The sequence below is a fragment of the Lipotes vexillifer genome, unplaced genomic scaffold, assembly GCF_000442215.2.
Source record: "Lipotes vexillifer unplaced genomic scaffold, Lipotes_vexillifer_v1.1 scaffold31, whole genome shotgun sequence".
Taxonomy (NCBI): Eukaryota; Metazoa; Chordata; class Mammalia; order Artiodactyla; family Lipotidae; genus Lipotes; species Lipotes vexillifer.
This window is the reverse complement of record NW_006792454.1, coordinates 4,251,456-4,277,988: the sequence shown is the minus strand read 5'-3', so window position 1 is coordinate 4,277,988 and position 26,533 is coordinate 4,251,456. Positions and strand designations below refer to the sequence as shown.

Sequence of the window (26,533 nt, the reverse complement as noted above, 5' to 3'; positions counted from 1 at the left end):
GGGTGGTGGGCAGACGGAGGGGCTCTGCCCCATGGCTGCCTGCGAGTGGGTGGAGAGCTCACACAGACAGACCTGGAATCAGATTCCTGTGACTTCAGGGCAAGGTCCTGAATTAGCTCTATCTCAGTTTCCTCCTTTGTGAAATAAAGGGAATAATAGTACTGACCTCGTGGTATTTTCTGAGGGAGAACTAATGTTTATAAAGTGTTAAGCACAGTATCTGGAAAATGGCAAATATCCAGTAAATCTAGCTATTATTGATAATAGGTAATAGTTTACTGTTGTAGATAAATTTTTAAATCCTACCTTTGGTAGAAGAAAAGGCCAAGGCATAAAGAGGGAGAAATGGTGCTTCCCAAACCTGTTCAAGGGCTTCCTTCTGTTCTTAGGGTCTCTCCTCTGAACCCACTGCCCATGAGCTCTGACTGTCAAATCCTTGAGCACAGGGACTCTGCCATCCGTTTCTGCCACTTAACACAGTACTTGGCTCCACAGTGATGGGCTTTGCATAGTGATGATATTTGAAGCTGTAGGAGGGGATGAAATTGCCAAATTAAAGACCGAAGAGCCCGGCCCTGGGAAACACCTGTATTTATTTACAGTGGAGAGAGTGAGAAGCTGCTGCCAATAAACTAGGATAGTTGGTCTCTACAGCCCAGGAATGAAGGAGAGTTAGGGCCTTAAGTTGCCTCGGGGTCTAGGAGAACAAGGAGGCTAGAAAAGGGCACCAGATGGTGATGAGAACATTCCTCTTGGAGACAGCAGTTTCAGGACTGTGTGGGGCAGAATCCAGATTGCACAGTTAAAATGTAGGTGGAAGCAATGGGTGGTGGGCGCATGGATTTTTCTTTAAAGAAATCTATGGCAAAGCTAAGCAGAGGGATCATTACTTTAAATAAGTTGCAGGCTTAAGAAAATTTGTTCTTGCTCTTGGGGTGTTGGAAAAGCTTATCCTACTGAAATGGAGGAAAGAGTTTCAGGCACTCGCTGAAGTGGGGTCCTGGAGGTGTGGAGGGGTTGCTAGCCTGAGTTGGCCAGACCTGCATAAGGGTCCTGCATCTATAGGTGGGAATATCCTGATCAAATTGTCTGCTCTTTTCCTGCTGTCCCCTTTCTGTCACCTCATTATCACCGCTGAATTTTCTGTAGTCATGAATGCCCGGCAGTGGGTGGGAAGCACTCATATACTAGCTACGTGAAGAAATGGATGTGCTCACCAAAATGAAAGCTTCACCATCTCTGCTCTTTCCAGCTCTCTCCTTGTAAAGTGTGTACGTTTTTGAGGCTTAACTGGTTTTGATAGTTTTATGATAATTTATTTTTTTGAAGTGTGGGTGAGTTGGCAAGTGATCACATTGGTTCTGTTTTGTTGTGAATAAATAGTATGTCAAACTTTTATGCCGTTTCAAAAATGTTACTTAGAATAAAACTTCTTTTGAAGCCACAATAGTCTCATACTCAAAATATTTATTTAGACCATATTGTTTAAATATATATAATTCCCTTAAGGAACAATTGTAGTCTATATAAATCTGAATTGAAAACAAATAGACCTTCTGGAAGTCATAGAAATACAAAATGGATATTCCAATGCTCAAGTGTTTATATACAAAAGGAGCTGAGGTGTTCCAATGTTTGTATGTTTAGGTACAAAAAGGGTAAAATTATGAAAAAGGAAAAGGATGATGATCTGAAAAGTTTAATTCCCAAATGTGCCAGATGTATAAAGTTATTTAGGAAGAGAAAAATACTTGAATCATAAACTAGTTCTCAGTAAATGAATAGTTCAATCGGTAAATAAATAAATATACATAAAATAAAGCAAATCTACAGTCTCTTAATTTGTTTTGTCCTGAATATAGCTATAATTAAAATCGACGAAAGTATGTTTTAAACACAATGTGAAGTGAGGCTATTTTTGTTAAATAACTGTCAAATCAAAATGATCCAATCAGTGATTTAAAATATGTATGTTTTTTGTGCTGGAGTTAACATGTAGTCCTTGAGAGATAGTCATTGTTAGTTTTGATCATTCCTTGGTTTGGTAAAGCAGAGGCGACTTTTTCTTCCTTAGTGTTTATGAAAGATTCTGTTATTGCACTCCAGATTATATAAATATTTTAATGTCAATGTGGTTGCTGCATCTGAATTTATAATTGGATAGTTTGTAAGGTGCCTTGTTTTTAGTAGAAACACTGCCCTCTAAACTGTTGTTGTTTTGTTTTGTGTTACCATAGTACAATCAAATTGTGAGTTCATTAATGAACACGCCATTTAAAGAAGCTCTTTCTAACCTGGAATGTTCTGACGTATTGCTCAGTCAGTTAAACTATTGAAGTTGACACAAGAAATTTGGGGAGAAACATTTCCCCTTCTAACCTTCAACTACATATATTATTCTTGCGTAGTCAGCATCTCCTTTGCTGCCCCTATTTCTTACTACTATTTCCTCTCATCACTAATACATACAGCAAAGTTTTACAACCTCCAAATATGTAATTGGACTATTGACATTGGAAGAAAGGCCCTGAAATATCAGGCAGATGATACACCTGAGTGTTTTTCTTGCAGTAATAGAGGAGCAAACTAGGGTTGGAGGTGAAGCAAGAGAGGAGTCTAGGCAAGGACTCTATTGGAAACTGAACAGGGACCTATAGATTTGATGTTCATTAACAAAAGAGAAATATTTTAAACTCGCCTGATCTAAAGCATGGGGAGCAGTCAAAGCCCATTCAGTCTTACTCTCTGTAAATGGAGTTTGTCCCAACCACGTTAACAATGTCTAAAATACTGTCTGTTACAAATGAGACAGTTTATATAAAAATCCAGCTGGTTCCAGGAACATGAACGTCTGGAGCTGTGTAAGTGAGAGTAGCTTTCAGGCCCAGCACTGCAGTTTCAGGTAGCCCTGTACCTCTCCCCCACCCCACCCCCCAAATCAGTAATTATTGATTGCATCTACAGCTGTAGAGGGGTCTTTTCCTGGCAGTTCAGGTAGTTACAGTAGATGGTTAATCTGAATGATCTGACTGAATCCTTTCTGTCTTCAGAACTGCCATGCAAGTTAGAACTAAATGTATGAGATAAATTTATTAACTATAGTCTAGGAGCATAGGTTGGCTTTAGCACCGTTCTTAAGCATAGGTTCTTAATCTATCAAAAGTTACACTTCATTAATGCTAATTTTCTGTGGATTCGCTTTATAATGTAAACCGGGGAGATGATTTTTTAAAGTGCTTGTAAAGAAATGAAAGGTTTTTGAGTGTGTCTTTCAGCTTTCTAAGATATAGGTGAGTTGTTCCAAGTATCAAATGTTCACATAAATGTCTTTTCCTGTTCTACATCTGATCTAAAAACAAATGTAAACCTAATCTCTTACATCATCATTAAAAAAAAATGGGGGTTGTTTTGCATTTTTCAAAATACGAATGAAAATGGACTTGATATATCAAGGGGGAAACAAACAAGGAATTGGGAAGTGACAAATGATGCCAGAAATATGCCAGGTCTTATTGGGCCAACAGGAATGTCTCTCAAAATGTGTCTGAAAGATTAATAAAACATTTAAATGAAACACTGCAGAAGAAAAGTAATATTCTAATAATATTACTTGTATATCATGTTTCACTTGGAACAACATTTCGTTTGAACATTATTGTATGAGAGTGTATATTTTTTGCACTGTTGCCAGGTGGATGAACTTAAATGTGCCTATTTGGTAGCAGCAATATTTTTTTCTCTGTCGGGTCCCTGGTGTTTCAGATCCAGCATCTTGTAGAGTATGTAATCCTTTACTCTTATACTACTCGGTACATGCTTCTAATTTAAAGCTCACCTGTGAATGGCATGAAACATTCTACTAGTGAATCAGTGTTGTTTTCTAATATGTTTTGGTAAGAGATTTTGATGGGTTCAAAATTTATTTTTAAAACTCTCCAGGCCCCTAAAGCCGTTAAAAATGGGAAGTGGGTGTTATTATTAAAATGGTGAAGAAATATGGTACCTTTGAACAGATGCTGATCTTTTTTCCTCCTCTCCTTTGCAGGCCATCCGCTGCACACTGGTGAACTGCACGTGTGAATGTTTCCAGCCGGGGAAGATTAGCCTGAGGACTTGCGATCAGTGTAAACATGGCTGGGTGGCACATGGTGAGGAAAATCTGGACTTTTCTTCCCGTTCTTGTTACGTTCGTGTGAGCGTGCCTTAATTTTTTTTTTTTTTTAGAGCTGTCACTGGCCTTAGAGAAGAGAGGGGTCAGCTGTGCTCCAGTGTTAGTTCCCCTGCAGCCTGCAGCTCCCAAATTGCATATTCTCGGCTCCAAGAAGTAAGGCCAGGCGGGCAGCTCTCAGCAGCAGGGCGAGATGTTTATAGGACAGTTGGGTTCTGAGTGAACATAGCAGCAGCCAGCAAGCACCAGGCCCGATGGAAACTCAAACATACCACAGTTGGCCTTTCAGGGCCTGGACCTCAGAGGGAAGCTGGCAAGTCCTCTTTGCTTGAGGAGAACTCCTCCATGACTGCTCAGCCTTGTCATCTGTGTTCGGGGCAGAGTTTATCCTCCCAGATGTTAAATTTTGTATGGTCTAAGGTGGGTGAGAGAGTGAACGGGAACATTATTTGGCTGGTATCTGAAAAAAAATAATCCGTAAATACCGTCTTTCAGCGTGCCCGGGGATTGGAGGAGGCTGGCCCTGGTGGAGGGTGAGCTCTGCATAGGTGTGTGTTCGGGGCGAGGGTGACCGGGGGCCGAGGCGGGAAGGGTGGAGGCTCTTTGCCAGCTGCACAGAGCTGTCCCATCCGTGGGCTTTGACCGAGCATTTAACGTGTTCTTCTGTCTGGTTTATGTTTTTTACGTTGAGGCGAAAGGAGACTTGCAAATAAGCAGGGACTTTACATTAGTTTTCTACACTTCCTAGACTGTATAATTTTAAAAGATAGGTAATGTTTATAGAAGAAATCCTGGCTTGAGATTTTATTGACAGCCTGGGGGAGTGGCTCTTAAGTGGACATATTCTTCATTCCCAAGCAGTGCCAAATATCCAGTGGGTTGTATTTTTTTAAATGCCATGTTATTCTAGCAAGATCTGAGGGAACGACACCAGACCATGCCTTGAGATGCATTTAATTTATCATGTATCTTGCTTGTTGGGGTGTGTATGTTGGTGTTATGGGGCCATTTCAGCCCTGTTTCTGTGAGGGAGAGAGAAGGGGTATATCGAGTAGTATGGGGGGAGCACACTGGAAGGCGTGTGCCTGGCACACAGAGCCACAATCCTCCAGTGCCTCCAGGGATGGAACTTGTTCCTGCTTTATTAACAAGGCCAAAATCTGTAACAACTCTCAGTCCAGTTTTGAACAACACTTGAGCTGCTGTTGCTTTTGTGGTCTATGCAAGTGACTACGTTCGATGATTTTTTCTCCCTTCCTACATTAGTTTGCTAGGGCTGCCATAACAAAATGCCACCGACTGGGCGGCTTAAACATCAGAAATTTATTTTCTCATGGTTCTGAAGGGCCAGAAGTCCCATATCAGGGTGGTTTCATTCTGAGGCCTGTCTTACTGGCTTGCAGATGGCTGCCCTCTCGCTGTGTCCTCACATGATCTTTGCTCTGTGAGGCACACCCCTGGTGTCTCTGTGCACCCAGATTCCTCTTCTTATAAGGACACCAGTCAGATCGGATGAGGGGCCACCCTAAGGGCCTCATTTTAATTTAATCACCTCTTGAAAGGCCCTCTCTCCAAATACAGTCACATTCTGAAGGACTGGCGATGAAGGCTTCAACGGATCCGGGGGGGGGGGGAACACAATTCAGTTTATAACACTTCCCAAGTATCCTTCTTTCCCTCAGTAAGTATTGGCTCTGCCAGATAATAACTTATGTCCCAAGCCCATCAAGGATCCTGGAGGCAGTACGGGGTCAAATTCTGGCTCTACAACTTTGATGACATGTCGCTCAGCACCTCTGCATCTGAGCTTTCTTATCTGTAATAGAGGGTTAATGACATCTACCTTGTAAGATTATTGTGAGCATTGACGATAAACTATATGAAGTCTTTAAAATAAATTACACATGTTAAAAACAACAAACTGGACAACACATGAGCAATAAGGGGGGTGGGGCGGATCCAGTCACTAAACAAAGGACTTTTCATTCATTCCCTCTCATTTTTTCCAAAGCCATCTTGTGTTACCATCATCTGTCTACTGTGGTAGCCTTGTGAGTATAAAAGTTTACTGTGTCACCAGTTTATTTTATCTGTCTAACTTCCACGTGCATATTACATTAGTAGTGTAATGGGGGGAAAAAGCAATATTTCTTCCTTCTTGAACAACATAAATTATCCCCGGCCACTGGTTGTTTCTAAGATTTTCTGAGGGATGTGGTTTTCCCCTAAACTTGAATAAGGTATTTCTGTTACATCAGACTCGGCCTTTCCTACTGTGTCATTAGAAATTCTGTGTTTCTGGTATATTAATTGCGAAGTTTCTCAGATCTAACTTTTCCTCACCACTACTATCACCTTGACCTTTTTTCCCCCACAAGAGCGACATATCTGTATACAACTCAAAATATGTACACACCGATATACAGATCTCACTCTTCCCCCATTCAGTAGGACAAATATGACAGTGAGGGTCTGGCTCCTAGCTTTTGAGTTGGCAGTGGGATGAGAGCACACACTCTTTTTGCCCTTAGCTTTTCAACTAATTGCTTCACTCTCTCCCCCTGCACAGAAAACCCTGAAATTGTGTCTCCAGTTATTTCTGCTCAGAGGTGAGATACAGCAGTCTTCCTGGCTGCCTTACTCAGTACAGTATCCTATGTGTGGGACAAGGAGAAAGTGACTTGTTTTTTCTACCGTGTGATTTTTCTGTGAAAGTAGATGGAACAGCAAGCAGTAAGACTACCAAAATACATCTCATGGAATCATTTCATCAGCACTGAACACACTCCACGTGTAATTGTACCATAAAAAGTTAATATTTGCCGTTAAAAATAACTAAATGCCAAAATCAGGGGTTCTGTACAAAAAGATGAATTTTTAGAAATTTGTTGGCCTCTTTTGAATTAATGTCTTACTATATCTTCTTTGTTATCAGCATCTTCAGTTTCTTCATAAGATGTAGGATTTCATGAGTTATTATATATTTATTCATACACACACAGTCTCACACAGTCACTTCATAGCCTTATAGATTGCTTCTTAAATCTGCTTGAATTGTTGACATTAGTTGCTTTACAAAAATCTTAAGATGTTTTGAAAAGTGAAAAGGAGTAACTAATTCATCATACTGTAACACCTGAATTTTGCAATTGCTCACTGGGCCGTGGTGCTGTTCACAAATTACTTCCTTGAAATCTTAGCACCATTGAGATAAAGAGCGGGGAACCCAAAAATGACTCCTTGATTGCCAGTAGGTATTTCCCACTGAATTAATAAAGGATTTCCTGCTCTTTTTCCCCATTAAGGAATTTCAGCTCTTGCACTTTGAAAGCAGGGCTTTATTGAATTTAACATTATTTAAAACAAGCTCTTTGGGGGTATAGGATGTCCATACCAACAGTGTATAATAACCTTGAGTTTCTAATTTTGTCATATTTCACAGTCTTCAGTTGAAGGACTCCAGCATACTGCCACTTAATTCACTTAACAACTGTATTTTTTTTCTTTCCTCTGTTTGCATTGTCTTTTCTCTGCTTTTCCTTCATTTGCCTAAAATTATCAGAGTGAGTCTTGAAAACATTAAAAAAAACCCACATTTCCTGCAAGTTTAATTGTTCTTGGTTCAACATTGCCAAAATAAGGTATCAGTGTGAGAGCAGTAATGGGCTTCTTTACTGGTGACATAAATGTTTGTGTCAGTAGAAATGCAGTAGGTGGCATTTTGACCCTTTCCCGCCATACTAGGGTAGTAATTCTACTGTTCACAGAATTGAAGCTTCAGCCAAAGATTTTACATAGCCTTACAAATTAGCAAATCTTACTAGTATACTGAGTTGTGGACAAGGAGGGGTGGGAGGAAGTGTACTTTGTAGCTACTCATCATTCTCCTCTGAGGAACCTGCTTCCAGGGAGAAGTATAACTAATCGGACTCTCTTTCCTTGTGATAAACTGGAGGTGGGGGTGTAAAGGGCGAGGGCTACTGTACTAAACCATTTTTATTATTTGTTGTTTGCAAATTAGTTTTAATGTCTATATAGTCTAGATGATGACTTTATTTCGAAACCAGTAAGATGAATAAAGTAGTACAAGTGTTAAAAAGTAAACTATATGCTAAATGATTTTCAGAAACATTTAATGATAAGCCAGGCCAACTGGAAAATTACTGTTTAAAAAACAAACATGATGGGATATGTTTGATTTGATAAAAGAGGTGGACAGATTTTAGAAAAGTAATTTATTTAGAATTTTTTTCCTTGGCTAGCTCAGTAATTTTTACTTCTGACGAAGCCCACTTGTTAAAACTCCTTTTTAAAAAAAAAAAAATCCATCGTTTCTTGGGATGTCCAGTAAGCATTTGTCAAGGACAGAGGCTTGATGAATAAAAAATATATTACATAGGTTAATGAACCCCACGGTAGTTTTCTTGGTGCAAATTATTTTCTTTATAGAATACTTTGACTTTAAATACTTTAATTATTTACTCAGCAAGCCAGCTGTTTTCCTGCCAGTGTTCAAACTATTCAGATCTTTTAAATGTAAAATGAGCAGGCTTGGCCTGTCATCTGGATCATCAATGAAGAGATATTTATTAAATATACATCATATGTAAAGTATTGTACCAGGTATGCTTTGGTTCTTCAATTCTGTGCCACAGGAAATGGTGAGCAGTATAAAGTTAATTTAGTGTCATCTACCAACCAGCTTTATGGTTTAATGTACTGTAAGACTTAATATTCATATAATCCATTAATTTTAAGCCTTTCTTTTTTGTAATTCACTGGAAGTAATTTTTCTCTTTTTTCTCGGCATCGTTGAATTTGAATTCCCAGCTCTTTACTTGATATGTCCTATCAGAGCGGGGGTATTTATAGAGACACTCACCCGAATAGAAAATATAGGACATCCCATTACATCTGAATTTCAGGTAAACAGTGAATAATTTTCTAGTATAAACATGTACCTTGCAAATTTAGCTGAGTAGTTCTGTGTTTTTATGTGCTAAATCTGGCAAGCTTATACCTAAAAGAAAACCCTAGTTAGGCTTAATTTGCATAATTAATTCCTAAATCAGGGCCATCGGTTCTGAGCATTCTGTAATCAAAAACCTTTTGAATATGTCCATCCTACATTTAGAATCACAAGATTGCAAATCTGTAAACTATTCTGTTTACAGATTCCTGAGGTTTGTTGGCTGCTCGGTACTTTGTAAGGATTTAAGCAGGATGGATCAAAACCAGTGAATTTTCATTTTATCCCATGAAAGGTCACATGTCTTTATTACTTGTCCCAGGCTGTGCTCTTCTTATGAATTGTCTGAACATCTGTGAAAGTAGTTTATCCCCAACTGGTAGTTCTGTAATATTCTCCCTGACCAGTCCAAGAGCCAGTGTAGCTAAGTATACGCTTTCCTTTTCCATTCTCTTGTCTTTGCTAGCCTTCTCCTCTTCCCACCCCCGATAGAAGTCTATTATCAAAAGCAATAAAGCATGGCATTTCTCTGACATCATGCTCATTCTGAGTAACACAGCAACAGTTTCTATATGATCATTTGTAAATTTGTCAAGCGTAAGAGAGGAGGGTGAATAAAACGGAGTGTCCTCTGACAAAGGAAAATGATGCTCGCAGATATTAACCTGCAAGAAAGCTCTGCCTCCCTCTTACTGACCTGGAGACTGTCCTAACAAGAGTGAATTTTGCTTTGGGAGAGAATTGTTGCAGAGGGGTATTTAGGATTAGATGAAAAAAACGTAAGAAGGGTCCTAGCTGGAAACCTCAGCACAGGGAAATAAATGCAGGCTTCGACGTGGCAGGGTAAGAACCTGATCCTTAGGGAAGAGGTAGGTGGCCATGCTCCTAGGGCTTTGCTTAGAAACACGAGGATAGAAACCCCATAGTCCTCTCCCCCTGGTGCACTGGTTTGGAAAAGGTGGGAGTTAATGGAGTATCTGCTTAAAAGAATGTGTCTTTCTAGAAGACCTAGTTCTTCCCGGTTGTGACACTGAAACCTGGCTTGCCTAGCTGCAGAATTCTCTTTTAGTCAGGGAAACCAACTTCTAGCTGCCTCCTGGCTCTGGGGGGGCCAGGAGGGTCCCGCTCTCTCCATGGACGAAGTCCTTGAACCTCTCTCCACTTATTTTTATTTTAGAGAGCAAACACAAGGCCACTTTCCTGCCTGGCACAAGAGCCTTCTTTGCTTGACCTGAGGGCACCATGCCCTCTTCTGCTTCTCTCCCTTACTCCCTGATCACAGCTGATAAGCTTGAAAGGGAGGACATCCTCACAAATGCGACGGTTTGCGGCTTCATTCATGGCATTAACTAGATTCTTATTGTGTCCCTGAGCTGCCTGTTTTGATTTGTTTCTCAGTCTGCCCACCTTTGGGACGGTGCTTTTAACTCTCTAAATTTTTTTTTTTTTTTTTTTTTAATCACCACACAAACAGTGCCTCCGCTTCAAAGTCCTGGGCTCTCTGCCTGTTAGCTCCTCAGATGTTGTTTTCTAGCTCCATCTTGTTCAGATGGAAACATACGGCGGATCTGGTAAATCCTGGCCTCTAAAGTGTACAGTGCCGGTCCCCTGCTAAGGACTTTCTAGGGAGGATCTTGAGATTGAAACCTACAGAGCTGGAGCCCCAGGGTCTGATGAAGCTTCAGGTACACAAATGGGAGGCGTGAGAGAAAAGGAGGTACAAGTGCAGCTCTGTGTAGGTTCACATCCTGCCTCTACCACCTGCCATCAGTAGAACCTTGGCCAGGTTACATAACCTCTGTATTCTCATCTGTGAAATGTGGATAATGATAGTGCCTAGTTTGCAGGGTTCTTTCTGGCATTAAATGAGATAATCTACTTAATAAGTGTTAGTTGTTATTTCTAAATTCTTACAGAAGTAAAGCTTCAACCTTGAGAACATGACAGCACGTTTTATTGTGGTTCAAACGGTTAAAAGTTGGGTGTGTTCAGGCCAGTGGTCGAATCCCATCTCAGTCTCTAGTTAGTTAGCCCCAGTTCTTTTATCTGTAAGCTCAAATAATAATAGGAATGTACCCGAATAGCACAGTGAAGTTTTGAGGAGGATTAAATGAAGGAGTGGACTGATTATTAAGTATACTCTCTAGAGCCTCATGAATTTCTTCAGTGTCCAGTGCTGGAGTGAGGTCACCAGTTCCTTTGGCTGTGAGACCAGCTGTTCCTAGGGTGATCTTGTTTTCCCCAGCAAATCCAGTTTAGCTTCATACCTTCCATCTCCCCTAAAATGTCACGTGAGCCCATATTTGAATAGAAGTCGAAAACACTTTTTTTCCCCCAAAGTCACATTTTAAGAAGTGCACATCAGTTGAGATGAATTGTAGGATTGCTTATCTGTTGAAAATCCAAAACCCAGAAGCAGACGAATTTTAGACAGGGTGAAGGCTACTTGTGCCTATTTTCACACCTGTATTCTTGCACGTGAAGTGCTTTGATGGGCTAACCACTTTATCATTTTATTGCACTTTATTACATCATAAATTTTTATATCTTGCTAACGATCCTACAGAAAGCTTAATTGTTTATAGGAACATCTTAGTTAACTGGAGTTCACCAGGTTAAGCAGAACACAGATTGAAGGGGTTATAAATGAAACATACTCAGCTCCACTCATTTTACTCAGGAGGCTCTGTTCAGATAATGGGGAGATGCTGCTGGGTCATAAGGACCCAGGATGCCTCAGCAGTGCTCTCAACCATTCTTCCTCCTATTGTGTCATAGCGATGACCTCTTCTAAGTGTGGGTCCCCCCATACCCCCCTCCACCCCTAACCCCCACATTTGAAGAGTAAGATCGCTGGATGAGATGCATGTGGTATTTCAGAGAAGTTCTGACCTGTATTCTGGGAGGCATAAAACGTTGTCTGTGCAACTCATTCCTTACCAGGTGTTGCCTTCTGAGAGGGTAGAAGTTTGTAACTCTTTCAGAAGCTTGAGTTAATCTGTTATGAGTGAGCAGATAGCCAAAGCGTTGTGTAGGAAATGTTTAAAGCAGTTACTGCCACTACTGTGTAGACTTGTAAGCAGTATCTGTTAAGGGGCCCAGTAGTGAGGTCCCTCTCTCCTTGGAGCTGTTCCTTGATGCACAGGGAAATCCCTCCTTTGGCCTCTAGGTCTCCCAGCCTGGTTGTATGGTCAGGTGATCCTACACAAGCAAGTGCAAACCCAATTAATTGAAAGGACAGCCTTGCTGGGCCTTAGGTTCAATTGGCCACAGAATGCAAAGGCAACTGTAAACCTGGCTTTCCAAAAAGGAAGCCACCATTTTGGATCTGAGCACTTGAGATGTGGTTAGTCCCAACTGAGATAAGTTGTAAGTGTAAAGTGTACACTGAAATTTAGAAATGTAATCTTAAAAAAAAAAAAAATGTAAAATAGCTCGTTGAGAATCGTTTTTATATTGTCTACATATTGGTAAAATTTTTTAAGTATTGGGTTAGATAAAATATATTTTTAAAAATTAGTTTCATTGTTCATTTTTTGCTTTTGAAATGAGATTAGAGAAATTTAAAATTATGTATGTGACTTGAATTATATTTCTATTAGGCATGGCTGTTCTAGGTCCTTGGTGTGAGATAAATGTATTTGGAGGACCAAAGCTTAGGTTAAACTGGTTTGCTGGTAGAGTAGTTAAAACTGGTGTGAGAATCCTAGAATCCCAAATTCTGGCTCCTGTCCTTCCTTCACTCAGTCCTTCGTGCTTTCACAACTGCTGCGCTATTGATCATGTCTGCTCTTTCCTCTGCCTTGGTCATCAGGGAAGCTGGACCTGTTCGCCCCTAGGAGCAATTAAGTATTACCTTCTGTATACTCTCAGAATACTTCACTGAGACCAGAAGGGTAGTTTCTGTAACACTGACCCCGCCACTAGCTTTGGGACCTCAGGAAAAGCACTTCTTCATCTCTGGGTGCTGATACCCATTGTAGCATCTCCCACCTGAGAGAACACATGGAACAAAGGCTTATGGGAACCTCCTACGTGTATCTAAAAGTCTCTGATTCCTAATTGCCAGTTTCTTTTCCAGCAGCCTCTTCCCATTTTAAGCAGTAAGCGTAGCCTGCGACCCCCCTGCCTTTTGTCCTGTTTCTGCATTTCTCTTTTTCGGCCCTCACTCTTTTTTCATCTCTGCTGTTTCCCCCTGTGTCTTCGGACAAAACAAGTGAAAGGTAGGTGGAAGGTTTTAATAGCCTAACCAACCAAGAAGTAAACTTTAGAGAAGTTAAATTTGTTTGATCATTAGCAGATGTTGGCATTTTTGTTTTATTCAGAAGATGTGGTCTTGAGTGAGGTATTTTTCACTTCTATTTAGTAGTTCTTCAGCCCTCCTTTGCCTGCAAAAATCTGAGGGTAAGAAATTCCCCCCTCCCCCCTTTTGGCTATTCATGTTTTCCACTATCAGTAAAAACTTAAAAACAAATCAGCCTCTCACATAAAAGAAAACACCTGTTTGGCATGGAGAAATTGGCCAGGGAAGTCTTTTTCCTGACAGGCCAAAAGCAACCATCACAGGGCCCCTTATTAAAAAAAAAAAAAAAAAAAAAAAAAAAGTCATTTTTTTTCTTTATTTCATGTGAGCATTGGCAGAAACTCTGACAAGCAGTTCTTCATATTTTATTATGTTCTTGTCTGCAGAATCTCTGTCAGGCAAAAACCTTGTCAGCGGAAAACCTGTCGTAGGATCAGAGGAGACAAAAACAGGTGTCACATAGGCAGTCAAAACTGAAGGAAAAAAGAGATTAGGCTAAAGAGAGAAAGGCAGACAATTACATTAATGCCATTGCTTTTATCTTATAGATGTGTGTTATTATCTCGGGGTGCTGAGTGCGCAGTTGCCTCAAAGAAAAGTAGACAGGAGACAAGGGGAAACTTGATAGTTATTAGCTGAAGAGGCAGTGTGTCAAAGCTGGATGGGGTTCAAAGTTTTGCAAAGGAAAAAAACTGCAGGCAGCCAGCAACGGCTGTGTGGTTCTGCTTTCGGCTACATGAACCTAGTAGCAATCTAACATTTCGACTTGGAAACAGATCATAGAGAGAAAAATTAATGAAAGATCTCATTTGGAGGTTTTGGGGGTAGCATTTATCCTATAGACCATGCAACTGAATCATAATAGTTTCTCTCATAAAATCTTGCCTCAGTGTGAGACACGAAGACAGGCATTTGTCAGTTCAGCTGTGTTGTTTGGATATGTTTAAAACACCTATTATCAACACACTTTTAATTAAAAAAAGCTATTAAGAAACCCTTTTACTAAGTGTGAACATCTGTACGTGCAAGCTGTAAATTAGGAGATCACATATGTGTGCCTCAGTCAGAGACTAAATGAACTTGGCAAGTGTTTTCTATTACTGGTTTTTAAGTACAGCAAAATATCTACAGGAACAATTGCTACATTTTAAAATTTGGATTTTTTTTTTTTTTTATTGTGCCTGTTGGTCCTGATTAATAGAACTTGTCTTCTAATCAGAAATGAGGGTAATTACCATTATCAAATTCGGTAACCAGGATTCACAGAGCTAACCAGTATCTGCCCCCTCTTTGTTTACATCATTTCAGGAGACTTCTCAAAGTTTGAGCTTTATGAAATATTTGTGATGGCATATAATAGTTTCATTTTGGAAGTGGCTTAAACTCTGAGAGCCGTTTAGCCTTGTTGATAGCTTTTAGGTGTCAAAAGAACCAACTAGTAGAGAATGGGATGGTAACTTTAAGGCTTTCCTCTCTGCTCAATTGTACATCGATCGTATTAATGGAAAAATCGGCAAGCATTGCTTTAGTCCCTAACATTTTCTGATCATGCATTTAAAACTTGGTTAGTTTAGACTTTTCCTGAGACTGCCTTCTTAGCCCTTTTTTTATGAGCAAATCTTTATATAGAGGTCTTTTATCCCACCAGTCATAGATGCAAAGCAGTTTGATACTTGATATATGCATTAAGCAAATCCAGCAATCCAGAAGAAAACACGCCTCAGTGTCAAAAGTATGTGTGATAGCCCAGAGTTTTAAGGGATTACAGTGGGAGGAAAAAGATTGATTATAGATTTAGAATGAGATTTCAGGCTGACTTACTGGGAGAGGGAAGGAAAAATACTTGTGACACGAAGGTGACGTTCATTAAAAAAAAAAAAAAAAAAAAAAGACCGAATATAATCATTTCTTTCTTTTAGGTATTTCCTACCAGGTGCTGGCTTTTTGTATCACTGCGCTCTCTCTCTCAGTTTTGAAATACTTCTTCACTACTTGTGAAAGAGTTTAAAGCACATGTTCTATCAAAAATAAATATGCTTTGCATTTATAATGTTTCCATAGTGAAATTCTGATACAGATATATGCTACTTAAAGAAAATTAAGTCTTTAAAGTTAATAAATTAGGAGTAGGGTGATTATTCTCTTACAGAAGAATTCATTTTGTTTGTTGAATAGAAGGATTCACATGTTCCGTTCAAGTAGCAAATTTCAATAGTTACTTTTAAAGGGGGTATATTTTGTAGTCAGTGTACATTTAATTCATTGATCTGTGAATTATATAAAGCAAGTTTTGTGTAGTCAACTTTCAGCTCACCTTGGTGACTAGAGATTGGATAGAACAGCAGCATGAATAATAATAATCCCCAAACCTGGTTTCAGCAAGTAGATTCAGTTAGTCAATCTCTTCTTAGACTTACTGTCAAGTTTGCAGATTGCATTTGCTCTTTCCCCTTACCACCTTCTGATGGAGATGCATATGAGGAGAGACATGCCCCCAAAAGTGGGCCATGGAAGGAAAAGGAAGGAGGAAGAGAAGCAAAACCAAGGATCTGTTTAATCTCCTTGCCAGGAGAGTGAGCTTCTGAATAACCCAGTGTTGACAGTCTACTTTTACGTGTGCCTCCGTCAGACTTTAATGATTTCCAAAGTCTGTTGTGAGGACTTTATTATGCATAAGGCCACAGCGGGGAAATGCCAGTCAGTTTGAAATATTACCTAGATAGTCTCAAGTGGAGCTCAAATTCTACCCTGGACTAATTGTCGGTGTGTGTGTGCATATCCATACACACTCAAAGCTGCATGTCAGCCAGGGAACAATTAAAATCCGTAAGACAGTGGGAGCTCATTGGAGCTCCTTCTGTCCCCCTTTCCTCCCTACAGTGTAGGATCACATTCCTAACGGACCATAAGAGTATTCATATACCTATCCCTCATGTATTAAGGCACAAGAAAAAAATCGGGCCCCATTCACATAAGGCATATAAGATATAGTAACGTAATCAGGGTTTTTGGAGGCTTGGCAGAGGTGGTGGTGTTGTTTTTGTTGTCGTTGCTGTTTTTTTTTTTTTTGACTTAAAAACACTGACACACTATTTGTTCAAGAAGAAAAATAAGCCCTTCACACAGAAGGGCTGACAGATTTTATCACCAGGCTTGGGGATCAACTCTTTCAGCTACGTATCATTCCTTTTCTTCTTTCCTTAAAGAAAAAATTCTAAAAGCAAGCCGTCTCTCTCTTTGGTATTAAATATCCTAATTAATTCAGCCTTGACAGTTCCAGTTAGAAAGTTATGACTTAAATGGAACATGAGTTATTTTATACTTAATTTGCTCCCAGTTACACAGTTCTCTCCCCCCAAAAGTAGTGAATACAATGTGCAGATCTAAATATTACTTCAAGTCGTAAGGACTTTTTCTCTTAGTAACAATCATGGTCCACCTTCCTGATCGATCCCCTGATTCACTAAAAAGTTTTTAATATGTCATCATTGCCATTTATTAATGTTCTCCCCCAGTGCTACGGCTTTTATTGGGAACTGGCTTACAACCTATGGGTGGGTTAAGGCTTTGCCCTGCGCCCTGGTGCTCTTGGCGTAGTGAGAGAGCTGAGACTTATAATGGGAAAGGATTGATGTTATAATGATTCCAAAGGACCCCTATATGATGAAATTCTAAATATGCAAAATCCCATTAAACCTGTTAGAAGTTCATGGGCTAGCTACCTTGAAATGACATATCATTATATTGGGTATAGTGTGCATATTATAAAGTATGGTATAATGGGAAAGTATTGGTCATATTAGCAAGAATGAAGAGCCACCCACCCTTATAAATTCAGAGGTTATGGCCTGGGTACTTGAAGTGGGAAAGGGAACAATATTCTGATTATAAGTAATCAAAACTTAAAAATCTGCCCCCAGAAATTGCTCTAATAAAATTCTGTCACTAACAACTGTTTTCATTCGACTCTTCAAGTAATCGTGGAAAGAATTCCATAAAACAACATTTAAAGACCCATTGAAATATTAACCTCTTAGAAATTAAAATAGTATTCTAGGACTCACAGCTCCTAAAAGCTGACCACTTGATGCTATTATAATTTGGAATCCTAAGGGGAGTTGGGGCAAGAGACTGTAGTTCTCAAAACAATTAGCTTTGCAATTTAAGGCTCACTTGGCTTTCTCCCAAAATGAAAGAATAAGGCTTCTTTAATTTTTTTTTTTATTTCTAAAATTGCTTCAAATTAGCATTTAAAAATTTAAAAATATCCAGGACAGGACTGGAAATTAGTGAAATAAAAGGCTTCCTTTTAGACCGTTTTCAAACAAATTTTTAATTGTTTTACTCTGCGAAGTAGGTGGCTTTGAAAAATCATTCCATTTGGCTCACTTTTCATTTTATTGAATGGCTATAAGCTTCACACCGCCATGCCTGAACAACTATTCGATGGAATCCACTGGACATCGGGGCCTGAAGTATTTGAGCGTATTCCTGTGAAAACCACCTAAGTCACTTGAATTTGCCTTTTAAAGAAAGTTATGTTTAAAAAAAGTTGTGGAAAACTAAGAACTATAAACTATCACTGAGAGCCAATTTTCTAGGATCGGAGAAAAGCACTTTTATACTCCTACATTAAGAAAAAAAATGTATCTGAATATGGTCTTATTTCTGTGACCTTCACAGAAAATATTGGAAGTGAAGTCTGTAGAATTACAGGTTTACATTTATTTTAATTTATTTGAAGGTTTGGGGAGTAATTCCTGTTATTAAAAATCGAAATAAAAAAATAGTTGTTCACATTTCATTTAATAGATGCAAGTTCTTTTATAACCACCCCTCAAACACTGCCAGTACTATTTTATACATTTGAAAACTGAATTTTATAGAGGACATTACTTTGTTCTTTAAGTTAGCAACGTAGTTAAAAGTATATATTACTTCATATTTATTCCATATTTTGCATTACATTTTATACTTATTTTACATTTGCATTACACACTTACATTAATGAAGGACGGAAATTCTGGCTGTTGTCCTTATGGTGATTCTGTTCTTGACAGAAATGAGTTTTCTTCACACTGACTTGTGTGTCTTTTTTGGGTCTTGTGGCTTAGCCACCACTTTCCTTTGAAAAACTATAGATCCTATCAAAGTGTTTATTGAAATTATATCCAGGCCTCAGTTTCTCCTTTGTTTTATAGCCTGAAAATTACCAGTTTAAACTTCTGTTTCTGGCACTGTAAAGAAATCCAGGTAAATTATGTTCCCTCAGTAACCTAATTCACAGTTTAAGAAGCTCTTATTGTATGATTTTCTTTTTTCTTTTTCTAACTAGTATCCATATTGTACAGTTAAACCCTTTTCTTTTTCCCAAGAAAATTCTGCATACTAAAAAAGAGGTTAAGGGCTTCCCTGGTGGCGCAGTGCTTGAGAGTCCGCCTGCCGATGCAGGAGACGCGGGTTCGTGCCCCGTTTCGGGAAGATCCCACATGCTGCGGAGCGGCTGGGCCCGTGAGCCATGGCCACTGAGCCTGCGCGTCCGGAGCCTGTGCTCCGCAAATGGGAGAGGCCACAACAGTGAGAGGCCCGCATAACGCGAAAAAAAAAAAAAAAAAAAAAGAGGTTAATATATCTATTTGCTTTTTTTCTTTTCCTCCAGACCTTTTACAAAAGAAAAATAATCATTTCTTTGTAGATGCTCTTCTTACCTTATTGTGTTGACTGTTCTCTGACCCCTTTCCAAAGTCTATACACTTGTCCCTTGGTATCCAAGGGATTTGGTTCCAGGACCCGCACGGATATCAAAATCCATGGATGCTCAAGTCTCTTGTATAAAAATGCTGTAGTATTTGCATATAACCTATGCATATCATCCCAAATCCACCATATACGTTCATCATCTCTAGATTACTTATAATACCTAATACAGTGTAAATGCTATGTAAGTAGTTGTAAACGTAATGTAAATGCTATGTAAGTAGTTGTAGGACATGACAAATTCAAGTTGTGCTTTTTTGGAACTTTATGGAATTTGTTGTTTGTGAATATTTTCCATCCACGGTTGGTTGAGTCCATGGATCAGTACCCATGGATATGGAGGAGGACTGGCTCTACTATACCTTTTCCTATAGCTGAGAGACCATAGATCTAGCACATGGATCACAAACTTAGTGATCTGAACTATGATTCTCATAATGTCTGTTCATTATGATGTGGTCTCTGCACCCTGGTATTAAGCTTGTTTTCTTTAATACCTCTAGATCTCATACTGCTTTTACCTAGAAATCCATTGGATGCCCCCAAATAATGCTTCAAGTGGTAGGAAAGGGAATAAATTATGCAACTTTAGTTAATTTCTGCTCAGCTAGCAGCCCCATCTCACTTCCTAAACTGCTGTGATTACCTACCCACACTGTTCTCTAGAGTGTAAAGAGCAGAGGGGAGGGCTGAGAATGAGACGTGAGTGAAATTAAGAATTGGGTGGCACAGTGGAATCGAATCCTATCTTTGCACACTAGCTGTGTTCATCCACTCAACAATATGAGGGCTGAACACCCTCGATTGATTATGTTTCAGATATGGTTGCTGAAGCTCTTATGATAAAATAGGCACAGAAGCGACCCAGTAAATGGGCAACATATAGTTGGTATGTGCATGATTGGCTCACTTTAAGTGCTATCATTGTTGAGACAGTTTGCTCTTAGATGAGGGGACCTCTCCAAGTTTTATAGAAAAGGAAAACAGAACTTGTATGGAAGCTGGAAGAAAAGGGTAGTTAAAAAGGTAAAGAAAGAAAGAGGAAAGGCCCTTAATGAACAGCCTTGAAAATTTGAAAAATGTAGCTCAGCAGGTGGAATGCTGCTTGTCTCTCCAGCCTCATCATGTGCTACTCTGCCTTGTTCACGTCCTAGCAGAAATGGCTTTGCCTGGAACACCCCATCCCTAGCCCTGTTTAAATTATGTTCTCATGTCACATACCCAGTTCGTAATACTGTGTGTTAATGTGTATTTTTTCAAAGTCTGCTTTCCTCACTAGTTTTGTTAGAAAGGCAGTGGGCAGCTCACTTTTGTTGGAACAGAGAGCCATGTTAGAGGGTTATTAGGCTGGAAAGCAGTAAATCAGTCTTTCCAAGGTCTTCTGACCCAGGTTAAGAATTTGGGGGCTGGGAGGGTAGGGCTGGAGCATTACTGGAAACTTTTGAACAGAAAAGAGACATATTCTAAGCAGTCTTTTGAGAATACTGACTTGAGAACTGACTCTGTTCTTTCTGTATTACACCAGAGAGAGCAGAGGCAGACCACACCACACCAGACCAGCCAGGAGTCGCTTGCAGTAGTGGACTTAGGAGGGTCTAAAAGCCTCTACTGAAGTGGTAGAAGTTAGGCCAGAGAGGAGGGTTAGATCCAGGGGAACTGCAGTGGAGACATTTATGGGGACTAGGTAGTCAGAGATAATTTTGAGTGTTCATGCTATATAAAGTTCAGTGAGAAAAACAACAACAAGATAGAAATTTGTAACTAGTGTGTGACCCTTAACTACATAAAATTATGGACTGAAGAAAAGTAGATGCAGCTACATCCACATGTAGACAGTAGTGCCTTTGGTTGGTGGGATTATGTATGACTGTCTTCCGTTTGTTTTTCTTTTTCTCAAATTTATATTTTTTCAGTGAGCATCTGTGACATATTCAGTCAAAAAAAATCACAACAAAAAAGATTTGATTTCAAGCATTTTGGCCTAGTTTCTTGGGCTTACCTTTCACAGCAGTAGGGGTCACAAGTACGTGTTTGGAGTTGAGGGCACAGACTTTGGGTAGAACTCAACTTACAGGTTAGGGATGGCCGGTTTAGTATAGGAGTAGTTGGATTCCTAGAGGTAGATGGTCACAGGTGGGCAGCTGGAGAGGCAGCTGCTCTGGAATCCTGATGGGTCCCCTGCGTCTCAGTTGATTTCCCGTCCAAATCCTCCAAACTTGAAAATCTCAGTCATCCTGTAACCCTGACTCATCTTCACTCCAAGCGTCTATTTTCTTCCCAGTACTTGTTAGCTTGGTCTTTATTCTTGGTTCTCCTTTTCTTTCTCCTTGTACTAAGGTAGTGGTCTTCATGCTATTTTCTTGCCTGCCTCCAAAAGAATTTTGAAAACAAAGTTCCATCCTAACATTTTCATATGCTAAGCAACTTGCCAAGGTCATGCAGCAAGTTGGTGGCAGAGCTAGCATTTGAACCCTTGGAGTCTAGCCCTAGAAACTCTGTCCTTAATCTGGAGGATAACAAGCACTCTTGAAACACTGGAAACTTTAAATCATTGTTCTAAGTCATTATTTTTTCTCCTTAACTCTTGTTTCCAGTTCACTGTCCCCAAATAACATTACCACAAATGAAATCATATGTTCACTGCAAAGTCTTTTATCATTCATGTCTACAAGGAAAATTAAGAAAATAAGATAATATATCCATAAATGGAAATTTTATTGTTTAATTTTGATCAAGAGGAATAAGATCAAAGCAATATAAATATTACATATTTTCATAATTCATTAAACAAAGTAGATTTTTGTCAGAAATGCATCTGTCAATAAAATGGATAGGGCAATAAATTTTTTTCTTCCTAGATTAGTTCATGTATCAATAAGTGAATAGTACTTATTGCAAGAAAGAGGAAAGGTACACTATCGGTTCCTTCCCCATTTTTGCAGATCTAAGTGCTCAGACACATGTTCACATGAATACGTGGGACTAGGAACTTTATCACATTGTCATTCGGTTCTTAGAAATCATTTCAGATTATGTGCCAACAATTACACAGTGATCAGTTAGTTTCTCTTTGTTTCATCCACCTTATTACCCAGATGTTGTTAGAGTCATTTACTTTCTCAATTTCTGGAGAAAGACATTAACAAGACATAGCAAATGCCAATTTATAAACTTAGCTGTTAGTCTTTCGCTTAGAGGCATATCATTTATTCTTGTATACACCAAAAAGACTGAGAAAATTAAAACACTGTGTTAGTTATTCAGATGATTTCTGCAATATATCTTTTTTTTTAAAGGTGATAACTTTTATTACTGCATATTTAGCTTTCTTAATTGATGAAAATTTCTACCAGTGCTCATGGCCAAATCAGGCTGAATTATCATTGGGAAAAGAAATGAACTCACATTTCAACTCAAATGAATGTGTTAATATGCATTTTGAGAAAAGTTGTAAATAATAAATTATGAACTGCAATTCATAGGATAGTTTGCTAAAACAGTCTAGAATAAAATGTGGAGCTAATAAAATTAATCTATTAAGTGTACAATAGAAATGCTATTTCTCATTACTTAATTAGTAATGATGCACTATAATGTATAACTTAATATTTTTATGAAATGAGGAGCATGTTAAAAGTCAGGGTATTACTTTAATAATGATTGTGTGTATCACAATCTGGTGTTGGACTTTAGGAACAAAGTAGATAAGAGCCATATTTTATAAAAACATGGTCAAACTTTTAATGTGTTTAATGAAAGAAAAAAATTAAGTGCTAAAAATTGTGCTAAAATTAAGTGCTAAAAATTAAGTGCTTTGGCATTTAGGTCATAATTTAATTTTATTTCTATTAACAGGATGTAGACATATTCAAAACTTTATAAGATGAAAATGATTAATCATAACAAATAAATATTTTGATAGTATTTGATTAAATGGGTAGTAACTACCTTATTAAATGATAAACATTGTTTCTGAATTTCTGTAAAATTCCTATCCACAGGTTTTATTCAGTGCATCTTCCAAATTTCATAGGTCTGGGAAAATATTCAAACTGAATTTAAAAGAGTGGGCATCACATGCGCTCGGGGGATTTTTTTCCCAGGTGATGACACCTCTTGGGGATGAGTGTCAGGAATAATTGAAAAGAATGGAGGGAAAAGCCGTTTTCAGCATTAGACACTTTTGCTTTGCGCTCACAGGATACTTCCTAAAAAGTGATACCTTATTAAATAGGAATGCAAGAGGTGAGTGCATGACTGTTGCCCATTTTACATAATGTCTGAACTCTGAATGCTCCAGCACAGACCCGAATATCAGGTTCTAGCTACCCTTTACCTGTATATGCATAATCAGGGGAAGAGGGCCCTTTTCCAGGTTCTTGGTGTTTTTATTAATCCTTAAACAAGGCTTCACAAAGTGATTCAAACTGGCCACTATTTTGACACCCAGGAGAGCTTTACACTCTGCGCCAGTGCACTGTAGAAGTCAAGTCAGAGTTACGCCTTTATTTGGTAAAGGAAAGAAGGGTATAGTTTTCACAGGAGAATTGGGGATGGATAATCTGCATGAACAGGCGGGCCTGTTCTCAGGGGCATCAGTTTTAGGAAAGAGTAAATATGGGATTACAGGATCTGGAAATTGAGTCCCCATGTCTGCATATCTCTGAAAGGCCGGTGCATACCCCAGGTTTAGGGAGATCATCATTTGAAGTCCACTGAGTCAGGGCATCTCCCAGTGGAGTATTGCAAACATTTCCTACCCTGTTCACTTAACTCTTAAGTTATCCTGCCCTCTAACTCATCTCTGTGTTTTTCAGTGGCATGTATTGTAGGCGTGTATGTCAGCATCACCTGTGGTAATTTTTCACCCGAGCCACGACCATCTCCCTCTCGACCCTTCTTCCTTAGGGGCTGTGGCTCTGTGGCCGTGTGTCCCCAGCTGACACCTGTTGCTTTAAATAAACTTCTGGACTCTCGTCAGAGTTTCACATCTAAAATTATAAGTCATTTTCACCTTATAAAATGTTTAATATTTTCTATATCCTATTAACCAGAAATAAAATTATATTATAACCTTTCCACAGGTTTTGGCCTGCAGTGTTAAGGTTTCTTACAGGCTGCCCATCTGACTTTTCTGTATTTATCTTCAACTCTTTTGCTGCAAGCCTGACACATTCTTTGGATATTCAGTTCTCTTACACACACCTCATTAGTGCAGTGGTTCTCAAAGTATTGTCCCTGGCCAGCAGCATCAGTGTCTTGTGGAGACTTGTTAGAAATGCCAATTCTTGGCCCCCACCCCTGACCCAGTGAATCAGAAACTCCAGGGGAAGGTGGCCCAGCCATCTGACCTGTGTTTTAACAAGCCCTTCATCTGATTTTGAGACACATAATGTCTGAGAACCTCTGCCTTAGTTCCGTCTACCTGGACTGTCCTCCTCCTTTCTCGCTTGCTGGTCACTTACAAGAGTATTCCTTCCCGGCAGAGTGGCCCTCTCTTCTGTGTCCTACAGTACTTTATCACATCTCTTTTACAGCAAAGATGACTTTTGCATCTGCATGCAGTACCTGCCTTGGTGATAAGTTGTTAAGTGCCAGCGAATAAGTGCATGTATGCATGAATGCAGAAGAGCGTTTTAGGAGGCATGGTGTTCAATAAGGTCAGCTGCTATGGAGAAGAATGAAGGGGAAAGCGATTGGGTTTTGTAGTAAGGCAGGTGTTGGTGACCTTTGAACTGCTTGCTTCAACAGAGTGATGGGCAGGAAGCCCAGATTGTTGGGCGTTAGGGACTTCCAACACGATGAAGACTTGCACGTTTCCAGAGTTGCTTATTGACTGTTTATCTGAACGTGTGGTAGAAACAGAAGTTCTTGGGAGAAATAACTAAGTGACCTTAGGCCAGTTACTGACCCTCATGGAACCTGTGATCTCCGAATAGGCAGTAATACCTTGTGTTTTAAGTTTTTTAAAGGATTAAACGAGATTATTGTAGCCCTTTAGAATGATGCCTAATATTTAGTTAGTACTTAAATGGCCATTTCCTTTATTCCCCTTCCCCATACAACAGTAATTTTTATTTATTAATGTTGTTGATGGCATCCAGCACCCTTTGCAAATTTGTATGAGATATGAATTGTTCAGGGTACCCTCATTCCAGTCGCTGGAGAAATTGCGAATTGCATTTGGCCGGGAACTAACATACCTTGTTGAACCACTGACAGCTCCTTTGAAATACATGTTATCTAGCTGGAAGGACACCCCAAAAAGGTAGTTGTCTTAGTTAAGGCTCTTTTAGATACAAATTACAGAATCCTACCTCAAGCAGACATAGAAAGAGAGAAGGGGAGAGAGAGTTTTCTTGACTCGTGTAACTGAAAATTCTGGGAGGGTCGCACCCTCAGGCACTGCCATATCTGTATCTTCTGGATCAAACAACATTGTCAGTCCTCAGTCTTTCTCAGACCATCCTGTGGCTCAACTGTCCTCCATGTGACTCTCATTCCCAAGCATATTTGTCAGCTACAAATTTCAAGAAGAGGGAAGAACTCCCTAGTATTTCTAACTGAAAACCTGGATTCAATATCACTCTTTAGACTTAGGTCCCTTGCCCATTCTTCTCTGCTTTCTTTTTTTTTTTGTTTGCGGTACGCGGGCCTCTCACTGTTGTGGCCTCTCCCGTGGCGGAGCACAGGCTCCGGACGCTCAGGCTCAGCGGCCATGGCTCACGGGCCCAGCCGCTCCGCAGCATGTGGGATCTTCCCAGACCGGGGCACGAACCCGCGTCCCCCGCCTCAGCAGGCAGACTCTCAACCACTGCGCCACCAGGGAAGCCCCACTTGCGCATTCTTAAACTGGTTGTTTTGGCCAAGGAACTGGGAGGTACTGGTTTTCCAGGCCTGGCTTCAGGAATATTCTGTTCTATGAAATAAGTGGTACTGAGTGTAGGAGAAAAGGGGTTCCCTGAAGGGAAATCCAGTTTCTGTTCCCAGAATGAAGGGGAGGCACGGCAGGCGAAACAATTGATATCATATTATTGTATAGACAAGTGCTTTTCAAATTGTGCTTCTGGGAACTCTAGGGGTCCCACTGAGATGCTTAAACAGGAGGAAGGGAAGAAGAGAGTAACGTGTGGTGGGAAGTTGTCAAATTCATGCTCACTCGAGCTTTATTAAGAGTAGCTTCACTTTCATATATTTTTATACCCAATTTCTGGCTAAGATTTCATTTGAAAGTGGAATTTTGGCAATACCATTGATATAGGACAAGTTTAGCAGATGGTTAGGTCCGTAGCTCATAAAGGTAGATGACCATCATTTTCCCACTCCATCCTGCTGA

At 39.6% G+C, this 26,533-nt stretch overlaps 1 protein-coding gene across 1 annotated transcript in view; it reads left to right on the top strand.

Annotated features, from left to right (window-relative positions):
- Nucleotides 1-26,533, top strand: part of BNC2 (basonuclin zinc finger protein 2) — a 299,077-nt gene that overhangs the window by 144,249 nt on the left and 128,295 nt on the right. The window contains exon 3 of the mRNA XM_007465653.1: nucleotides 4,046-4,148. Within this exon, the coding sequence (XP_007465715.1) occupies nucleotides 4,046-4,148 (103 nt within the window). The remainder of the gene's footprint in view (nucleotides 1-4,045; nucleotides 4,149-26,533) is intronic.